Here is an 11,226-nt window from a genome sequence, read left to right as displayed (position 1 = left end):
TTTCAAAATAATGAAAAAAATTTAAACAAAATAATATATTTTCAATCCAAAAAAGCAAAACAAAAACGTGAGATTTAATTAAATTTTTTATTTTTTTATGAAAAAACTGTTTTTTCGGCATATAAATCACTGTATTTCTCTATATAAAGGCAAAGGTCAAAGTTGAGAGTGGCAATTTTGATATTGGAGGCAACTCTGTTAATAGTTACACCAACCAAATAACTTCATTATCAAACAAATGCCAATCCGATTCTTTTTTCTTTTAAGCGACTTATAGAAAAGAGAATTAAAAATTAATTAATTTTTTACAGTGGTGGCAACCCTTATTACATATTAAGCAGAAAAAATATCTTTTATGTTGCCTTTAATAATGAATAGTGCAATCTGGTTCAGTCCTTTAAATGCCTTGAAAGTGGAATAAACTAATTAACTAAATTTTTCAAGAAGATGGCAACCTTATTTTGTAAATTATATAATTTTAAATTTTCTCAAAACAAAATTTATTTGATTCTTTACAATAAGTATAAGAGTTTTTGTTATTCATATGTCAGCACCGTTTTAAATTTTTTTGCCGAAAAAATTTGACACTTAAAATACAAAAAAGGAAACTTAGTTTCACACGCCTTAACTAAACAACCTCATTTTCAAACAGATGGCAACCAACTAATATTTTATTTATAAATTTTAAGCTGTTTCTCAAAGCTAATAATTGTTCAGCTTAATTGTGTTCAATAAATTTAAGTGTTTTAGAAAAAAATTTTTCATACAGATGGCAACCCTATTTTATATTTATGTAATTTTTAACCGCTTTCTCAAAAAAAATTTGATTTACTTAATTTTTCACAACAAATTTAATTGCATTTTTTTCAACCAGATGGCAACCCTATTTTTTATGTTTCTCATTTTTGAGCACTCTCTCAAAGGAAATCATTTGATTTTCTTAAGTGTTTACAATAAACTTAAGTATTTTAATTATATGGCACTCTAGTAGTTGGAACTTGATTAAAGCCATAATTCTAGTGAGAAATTTTTTTGTACATAAAATAAATTAAAAAAAAATATATAATTAAAATTTCTATAATTTTTTTTTTCTCATAAAACGCTCGCTAACAATATGCCAGCAATTACTTTTCTCTTTCTTGGCCACAATGCTATTAACTAATTGTATGGCAGCATTCCAGTGCAACCCAAACCGTTTTTATAAAACCCTATTTAAATGAATACCTATGAGCTCCAAAATCGCAACGGTCCCAAATCCTGAGTCATGACACATGGCCGCCAAAAAGGCACATATCATTTCCATTTGCGATTCCAAACACAATGCCAACCGCCTTTGCAAAGCCCATTTCGCCTTTCATTTTATTAAATTACTTTTACGCCTACATAATGGCACTTGGAGAAATTTTGAAGTGCCGTTTTGAAGAGGTCGAACGAAAAATGCTGACATAAGCGAATGATGACTTGAAGAGATTTCAGTTTTGTGTGCAATTTTTTCAGTTTTCTTTTTCTTTTTGGCTTTTCAGCTGCAGTGCGAGTTTCATAGTAGGCTGCGCTGTCCAGCGGCTATAAACTCATAGAAATACAGTATATATATGTACATGACATGACAATGTTTGGTAAATTTAATCAACTCTGAGAAATTCAATAGAATTTTCAAAGGCAAAGTGGGAGATTATGCTGAAGTGTCCGCTGTAAGTGGCATAAAGTGCAAAATTGCTTTTGGATAGACGAGCGTGCTTGTGTGGAAGGCTCAAAATCTATTTTACAGTGATTTGAATACAAAACCCCGCTTGGGTGTGGGTGTGTGTGTGTGAGCACATGAATGTATATTTTTGTATGTAAGATTTACGTTTTTCCTCACCAATTGCTGTCCATCACTTGGTTTAGCTTGGCTTCATTGAATTCACTGTCGTTTGCAACGATTTGCCTCACTTATTTCTTGGGAATTGTGGGCTCCAGTTACTCTGTGTGCGTCAGCCTACATATAGGCTTTTCCTACTACTTTCGTTGATATCGTTCCTTTCAGCTAATGAATTTGCTTTGTGTCATCCGTTGCAGACAATTGTATTGCCTTCTAGCTGCAATCCAGACGTTTGTAAACCTCATTGAGACTTATGGCCTATTTGTCGGTATATAGCAACTGTGATTAACCGAATATAGTTTTTTTGTGCTATACTCATTCAAATATACATATTTGTGAAATGAATGTTATAAGAGTAGAGCTGAAATAATAAGAAAATGTAAATTATTAGATAGTAGCTTTCTGCCAGCAAATCTCTCTTTCTCGTCATACCCTAAGTGAAGCAGAGATTCAAATAATCTTGACAACTATGAAATATGTTCTTCTATTGCCGCTCTAGCTGCCTAATTTTTTTTACCAGTTTATACCAGATCGTGTCAGGTATCCAAGCCAATAGGAGCATGAGAAAGTTATGATATTTGCCTGCAAAGTGTGTTTATATTGGCTACACTACCAATTTTTTAGTTATACCAGTTTATACCATATTTTTAGTTATAACAGTTTTCATATCGTAGGTGGGACTTGATAAAAATAATGAAAGTATCATATATGCATTTGAAAAGGGACGCAAATTATATAAAGTGTACTCAGCTTGGAGTTGCTAAATAGATGTCTTCCAAAGATTAGATAGAGGTTTTGAATAACTTTCAAAACTATGATAAATTCATTTATCTCTAATAACTGTAATACTTTGTTTTAACTAGGCTCACAGCTATTCGATTATTATTTATACCAGATTACAAATGGTACAAAGGACAGCATAAAAGCGGCGCAAGTAGCACATTTACTTTCGGAATGGAAGACTAATTGCGTAATGTCTACTGTAGAATTTGTCTGCCGGTCCGAAAACAGTTCGATTTAATTTGCGTAAAATATCGTTCATGATAGAGTTATTATTGGATTTGGCTTTTAGTTTTTGATTCTTCTTTATTCCAGTATATTACAGGTCTGGTATTATACCTAGAGTTGCATAAAATCAATAAAAGTAGGCAAGTAGAAAATGTTGAGTGGACACCAGATCTAGAGATTTTGGAAAAACTTCAAAATTTCTTTAAAGTATACAGCTTATTTTGTATACTCGTTACTAGTTACGACTTCTGACTTTTCGGTTCTTATTTATACTAACTCATATTGGAACAGAAAATGTATACCAGTTTATACCAGTTCATACTGCTCAATTTTTACAAATTTATACCAGTTTATAGTAGTCCAAAATAATAATTACCTGTTTATATTACCACATTTTATACCAGTTTATATTGCTTAAAATATTTTATGCCAGTTTATACTAGTTCATAGTAGTCCAAAATAATAATTACCTATTTATACCAGTTAATACTAATCTAAAAAATTTTCTACCTGATCACCTACTAGTTCATATTAGTCAAGAATAATGTGAAAGATATTTTACAGTGGCGAAATTTTGCAGAGAAAGGATGCATATTTTCACTCTTTTTCATTGTTTTGTTAATTTATATCAGTTTATACCAGTTCTAGTTTATGCCTGTTCTTATCTATACTAAGTTTTCACTTCTTAAAGTGTTGTAGAATATTCTACAATAGATATTTTCCCAGGTTTTCAAAAAAAGTTTAAAATTAGCTGTGATATTCTTCAGTTGCTTTAGCTATCTTTTCTGTACCAGTTCATATTGGTCTAAGGTGCTGCAAAAAAATATGCACGCAAATTTTTTTCGGGTATGCAGAAAGAAATAATGTCAACGAAAAATTTAACATTAAAAAACCTTAAAATTTTCTATTTACCTCATAGAGGTAATGTTATACTGGCCAACTGTCATGGCATACATAGAGCTACTAGAGCTTAATAATGCTATCTGGCTAAAAAAATTAGAGAAATCATCTCGTATCTGTGATTTCTTTGCAGCAAATTTCACATTATTTTTAAATTTTATCAAATTTTCATTAAAAATGTAAGTTAAAAGTTGAAACAAAATCTTTGAGGACCCTCATTGGTGACTGGTATTTTTCAGTTTAATATAATTGTTGTTGTGTTATACAATATTAGAACTTTATGCAGTTTAATTCTATCTCAGTGTTGAAAACAGTGCTCTAAAATCTTCAAAATTCATGCAAAATATAGCTCAACCTTAATTTAAGTAATATATTCTAACGCCACACTTTTTATTATATATTATTATTTATGCTGTACGTAAAACCCTTCATTTAATACAACAATCTGTTCTCTTCTATATATGATACTCCCACATATGCTTCTGCGCTTGAACAGCATATGTGCCAAAATATATTTGCCTTCAACACAGACCCACACCCAATACATCATTTAATATTATCAAATTGTTTAAGCTTCCAAACTGGTTTTGTCCAAAACGCCTTCATGTGTGCTACATTTTTTCTTTGAAGGCTAAACGCATACGTTTACCTTTCACCATTGCTGACCGAGCGCAACTCAACTGACAGTTTAGTATACGACATACATACAAATACAAATTTGCCGCCGCTTAGCATTTTCAAACACTTTCGCTCAGCATTTTAGCAACATATCTCTATCAAATTACCGTTCTTGGCAATTTTTACACTTTACATTCAAGATACATTCGTCAGTTGCGCAGTTCAGCTGCTGACAGCAAGCCATTCAACTAAATTGCTTTGTCTCACATATATTCATATATATACTTTTTAAATGTATTCTTCAATGGCTGCAGGTATGTGTACTGTATGTACCGTGTATGTGTGCTTCTTTGTCTGCTTCTCTCGTGTGACCCTGAGCTGTTCATTGTTATTATTTAGTTGCTCATATCCATAAAGGCAGACAATTTAAAAAGGGTTCCCGCTGCATTCAGTCAAATGTGAGCATGTATATGTATGTGTAACACACTGCCAGCGCTTGTTATATATATAAAACTTGTGTTATCCTTAATTTAGTACTGAATGCTTTTATTTTTATTTGCAAGTCAAGCTATAAAGCCGCATTCCAAATTAAAGTGATGTGGTTACATGTATATACCGCACTGTATATATCATTTTATATATATACAACATTATGTTTATATGTTAATACTATGTATCAGTAAGCTTCCATGTACGCCCAACTAGTTGGTGTCTCTCCCCAAGTGCCACTAATATCCACTGTGAGGTTTCCACAGCTCATCTTTTATTCGACGCATTTGCTTTAAGTGCCTTTGTTTTCCTTGTTTTTGACTGCTTTTATTTTTACATTCTATTTCTTTGTTTCGTCTTTTTATCATTCCTTGCATTTTTTCGTTTTTGGGTCACCATTTTTTGCTATCTCAGCTGTTCCGCGTCGTTTACGAAATTTCAGCGCTTAAAAGTATGCAATGTTTTGTTAGTTCAGCTGTAATACGCTTGGCTTTTCTCTTCTATGGTAATCACATTCGTGTATGTACCAGTATGTATGTATGTGCGTGTGAGAGCAGTGCATGCAAACTTTAAGTTTTCGGGCATAAAGTGGTCACGTTACAGTGCTTGGAATATATGTATACATATAGTGTTCACTTGATGGCAATTAAAAGAAATTAAGTATGTTAGATCTGTGTATGCAACGCCGAAAAGTATGCTTCATTTTCGGCTGTTTCATAGCATGGCAGGCTATATATATTTTGAGAATGTAGGCTTGAGGATAAAGTAAAAAAAAAAATAAAAAATAAAAAAACAATATGGAGAAAATAGAAAATTTCGACGGTATCTGTATTAGCAGTCACTATGTAAAAGTAATAGTTGCTTAACTGGAGGCTCTTTTTACTTGCTAAGCTAGGTATACCAAAAAAATTGAGATTTTTTATAATTTTAGGGAGCTTCTACATAAGTATCGTGGTTCGGATAGGAGAGTACTAATTGATATAAAATAAACCCAATACGATATTTCCGATTCCAGTATACGGTGATCAAACTTAAGAAAAGTTCAAACTGTTTAAACGAACGTCAAGAAAGGATTGATTGAAATAGAGACATAAGCAGGTTTTCCGGTTCCGGTATATGGTAATCGTACTAAGGAAAGGTTTAGAGATTTGAAACGTCAAACTTTTAAAAGAACGGTGAACGAACTAAGGAAAGTTTAAAAGAGTCCAAGCTCAATACTCTTAAGCAAAGGAGGGTATTATGAGTAATATCAATTTTTCTTTATCTGATTATTACATAAAACCTATTCTTCGCAACCACAATGTACAATTTGAAATCAGATTGTATTACTCTATCAATAGAGTTCTTTCTAAGCGTTTTTGTAACAGTTTTGTTTCAAAAATTGGTCACGAGTTTACTTCAGAATGAATAAGCAAACAATCTCTTTTAGAAGCATAGCCTTTATTCCAAATAATCGGAGGGATATTTTGAACTTTGGAAGCAGCAAGAAAATTATTTGCGATATTTTTAGCTACCGGTGCAGCCTTTTGTCACTGCTTAATGTCTAAAAAAGACCTCCAGTGATACATTGATAAACAATTCCTCTTTTCCGATTCCCAAATAAGTAAAAATTATACAATATAGCAGAGTTGAAGACATTCGATTGGCCAACACTGAAATGTTGAAACCATATGGCACATACAAATCGTACAAACTATTTATACTCTATGAATGTAATGGTTAAATGAAAATGAAGTGTTTGGCTTTCTGAACAAGCAATTGCGGTACGTTTTCGCAGCAATACTTAAATTTATTAAAAACCTCTAGTTTATTGGAAGAAGATCGGTGGTGCTTATCAACCAATTATTGTCATAAAATGAATTTAATTCAGGGCTTTGAGCAGCTCATTGTAAGGTCTCTATCCACTTTTGATACAAATATTCTTTCCAAACCTAATTTTATGTTTCCGATCATATATATTATATAAAGCTAACTTGTAGGCCATTTTTTGTGCTGATCTAGGCTCTAAATTTGTACTCAGCATCTGCTTATAGGATTTCTCAGTCATTTTGCTTTTACTAATTTGATAATAGTATGGACCACTTAGCTAAGGCAACCCCAAACTAAAACATTTCACCACCAATTTTTATGTAGCTTTGGATGCTCTTATTTTGTAAACTCGCCTGATTCTTGCAACAAACTTTTATTTATGATTTGGAAGCTCTTACTTAACCTCTAATGATTCTTAAACCTTCTTTTCTACCCGTTTTTCTTATTTTTTACACAAATTTGCACTCATCACTCCAAATTACTTTTATTCAAAAATATAAAATATAATAATTTTTGACAAATTCCAAGCGTGCCTTCAAGTTCTTTCATGATGATGAAAAGAGCCACCTTCTTGATGTCTACGCCGAAATATTGATCTGAAAGCACTGCTGAATAAATCAAGCTGAAACCGTAGCGCATTTGTTCAATTCTCAGATTATGTTAGTATCTTCACGAGCAGAGTTTGTCCTTGATCGGTCTGAAAAATGCAAGATCGACGAAGTTTAGAATATTTTTCAGCGATTTTTTCGTAAACAGTGGGGTTTCCGTTTTGTCGGGTAATGTAATGAATGTAAATATAGAAGTCATAAAATATATATTTCATATTTTAATGTCAAATATAGTCTACTACAAAAAGTAACATACAAAGAGTGATATAAAAACACATGACATTGCTGAACAAGTGCTCTTTGTACTCTTTTGTAACAAATGATATTATAAATTATACTACCTTAACTTTGTTAGCAGACAAGCAAGCACTTCACGATCTATAAAGACAGTAGAGCAGTACTTAAATCTACTAGGGTCACACTACCTTTTCTGCGCTACCGAAATGACTGGCAGGTAAACAAAAAACTGCAAAGCTCAACAGGACACTTTCATTATTTTTCATAAAATTTAAGTGCCTACTTTTCTATTAAGCACAAAAAAGCAGTTTGCGTAAAAATAAAAAAAGTAAAAATAAGAATGCGCGCGAAAAAGCACAGAAAATTACATTTCATACAATTTAAACTGCCTGTGTACACACACACCTACATATTCACGTTTGTCTAGATAATGCTTGAGGAAAGCTTTCAGCAGCATCCAAAGCGTTTATGAAGGGAATTAGCGAAATAAAAAAATTAAAAAATAGAAAGCAAATTAAAGCTAATGCAAAAACAACCAAAAAATACGCAACAGTAGCAAGCACAACAACAACAGCAAGTATACATAGTTAAAGCAAGACTTTATACACACGCGCATTGCTGCTTTGGGGAGTGCAGAAAATTGTGTCAAGGTTGTTGCTGGCCGACAGCACGTTGCATGCCACATGCGCGCTCGCATGTGAAGCAATATGTCTAACTCGCTAATATGTGGGCTAATATGTGTTTGCGTGTGCGTGTGTGGGTGACTTTGCTAAAAATTGCAGGTAACATAAGCGCGCTCACTTGCTTGCATAAATTATGCTTTGTGCATATATTTGCGTTTGTATGAGTATAGTTGTTGCTTTTGTAAGCTACTTGGCTTATTAAATTTACAACAACAAAGCTAATGTTTTTTTAATTCATCTTTAGGTGTACCCAAGGCAATGTCGTTAAGCTTGAGTGGCTTTAATGAGTATTTGTTTGTTGTTGTTTTATGTAGTAGTCGCATTACGCTTTCATTCTAAGCATGCTCTCATGCACGAAATTGAATAAAATGTCATTTTGCTTATTTAGAAACCAGCAAAAGTAAATTTTTGTGTACTAAAGTGGGATGGAAGTTTAGAGACGCTGGTGCTTCTACGTTTTTGGGTTGTAAGTGTCTTTATTTGGGAGTTATTTTAACGCTGACTGAGTTTTATACCCTGAATTAAACTTCGCTGTGAAGTTTGTAATAGCCAGCTGGAAATGTTAAGGATCCTATAAAGCACATAATGTATTAGACCAGCATGACGAGCTGAGTCGAACTAGTCGCGAACTAGACTTACTATTTGAGATAACGATCTGAAATTTTGCAAGTGTTCCTTTCTCCTCTAAAAGTTACTCTTGTGTCGATATCGTCGATATTGGACTACTACAGCATATAGCTGCCATAGAAACTGCACGATTGAAATCAAGTCCTTGTATAAAAAACTTTTTTATTTTAGAAGGTGTCTTAATGAAATAAGGCACTGATTGTTATCCACAGTAGCTCTATTGTTTTCAAAGAAATTGTTCAGATCGGATCAGTGTGGCCTGTAGCTGCCATACAAACTGACTAATAGAAATTACGTCCTTGTATGGAAAACTTGTTTATTTCACGAGATATCTTAAGAAAATTTTGCATAAATTATTATAGCAGACAACGCCATAATATTCGAAGAGATTTTTCAGATCGGATAACGATAGCCTATAGCTGTCATACAAATTGGCTAATAAGAATCCCGTCCTTGCATGGAAAATTTTTTAATTTGACTAGATATCTTAACGAAATTTGCCACAAATTATTACTCCCGACAAGGCTACATTATATGGAGGTATTTTTAAAATCGGACGACTATAGCATATAGCTGCCATACAAATTGACCGTTCAAAATTAATCTCTTGCAAGGAAACTTCTTTACTTGTGAAGGGTGTTATAGCTTCAATGCAACCAATGATAACAATTTTTTTTTTTTTTTTGTTTTACTTTTATGTAAAACCCTTTAATTTGTTTGATACCTGCCAATATAATTTTTTATGTATTTTATACTTTTTTCATCAAAAGTTTTTTTCGCATTTCCCAAGCAAAAATTAAAAAAAAGTTTCTCTACTTTTCACTCTAATTATGCTAAGAGCTGCTAATTCACTCTGCAAAAGGAAAGTTTTTCTTACGCACACTACGCCAATTTCGCTAAAAAGACCCCACCACAATACAAGCAAACACAGAAAATTAATGTAATTAAAAATCACTTATACGCCCTGTAGCACCAGCGGCATAAACACAAAAAAACTTCACTGAGCGGCTTTGCTTTTACAATGTTTTTTCTGGTTATGCATTTTAGTACAATTTTATTGTGCACTTATACGAATATATTATTTGTATACTTTTGTTCCTCATTTGCTTTGCTTGTGAGTTGTAAGTGCTTTTTTATTGCAGACTTCAAGCAGACGGTTAATAAAGAACAGAACGAAAATTACATAAAATGAAAAAGAAACATGAAAAAATTAATAAGAGATTACAAAAAAAATTAAAGGAAAGAAAAAAAAATTTGTTTTGTTTTGTTTTTCCTTTCGCGATTTGTGTGAGCGTGAAGAAACCTAATTAGGCAAGCGCATAAAAAGCTAATAACCACTATAGCTGCAATAAAAGGAGTACACAGAGGGGTGATCATCAAAGCAATATTGTCGAGTACTAAGTTTGAGAGCGCACAGGTAGAAAAGCGAGAGTAAGCAGAAAGAGCATGTTAGTTAAAGATTTAAACAGAAAAAAGCAGATGTGCAGTTGGTCTAATGGAAACGCGCGCTCATTTTGTGGCAACGAGATGGAAGATAGATGAAAGACAGTTGAAGTGTAGTTACTTTCTCCAAAAAAAGTGTGCATCTTCATACACATAAATGTTAACTATTTTTTATATTCAAAGAGGCGCTCATACACTTTCCTCTTACAAAAGCTCTGCTAAAAAATGTATTAAATTTAATTATTTTTATTTATTTTAAAACTTCATGTTTTCTAACACTTTTCACAATTTTCTGCTATTTCCAGATCTCCCCTCGTCATCATCCTCCCTGCATTCCACATATCACAGCAGTAAATACAATACGAATTGTACAAACGATGAGACAATAGTGATAGAGCCTGGCTGCGAAATCACCAATAAACGCTGCCAATGCTGGCCAACGTTGCGCGTGTGTAGCACAAATAGTATCGACGATACGGATGCACCGGCGACGACAGATATACGATGGCATTTCAAGACCTTGGAGGTGAGTGAAAAATAGTTAGTTGTATAAATTTGTATATGTATGTAAGTCATATATTTATTCAGTTGACGCCTAATACTGATTGTATACAAGCAATTTATAGAATTAGGATTTTTTCGTTAACAAAATACAAAATAATATTTTTAGTAATTATAATTTTGTTGATAAAAATTTTATTTGGCTTTTGACTTATCTCTTTTTTAAATTATTTAATTATTTTTGTTAATTTATTAGCAGTCGGTTAATCATCGGTGATTATGATAAAAAAACTACCCACCCACATTTAGGCTAGGTATTAGATTTTTGTCGTGGTCATCGCTGATACACTGCCAGCCAACGTGCTAAAGGAAATAAAATTTATTAAAATTAATTAAAAATGTAAATAATTATTTTTTGTTTATTAAATTATACGTACATTTT

At 32.5% G+C, this 11,226-nt stretch overlaps 1 protein-coding gene across 3 annotated transcripts in view; it reads left to right on the top strand.

Annotated features, from left to right (window-relative positions):
• LOC108966784 (cysteine-rich motor neuron 1 protein) overlaps positions 1-11,226 on the top strand; it is a 378,691-nt gene that overhangs the window by 327,749 nt on the left and 39,716 nt on the right. For all 3 annotated transcript variants that reach the window (XM_018929845.1, XM_018929844.1, XM_018929846.1), the window contains one exon: positions 10,589-10,809. In XM_018929845.1, the coding sequence (XP_018785390.1) occupies positions 10,589-10,809 (221 nt within the window). The remainder of the gene's footprint in view (positions 1-10,588; positions 10,810-11,226) is intronic.

This window comes from Bactrocera latifrons, unplaced genomic scaffold, assembly GCF_001853355.1.
Source record: "Bactrocera latifrons isolate USDA-ARS-PBARC rearing strain unplaced genomic scaffold, ASM185335v1 scaffold_17, whole genome shotgun sequence".
In the NCBI taxonomy this organism is placed as follows: domain Eukaryota; kingdom Metazoa; phylum Arthropoda; class Insecta; order Diptera; family Tephritidae; genus Bactrocera; species Bactrocera latifrons.
This window is presented reverse-complemented; position numbering and strand designations above follow the sequence as displayed.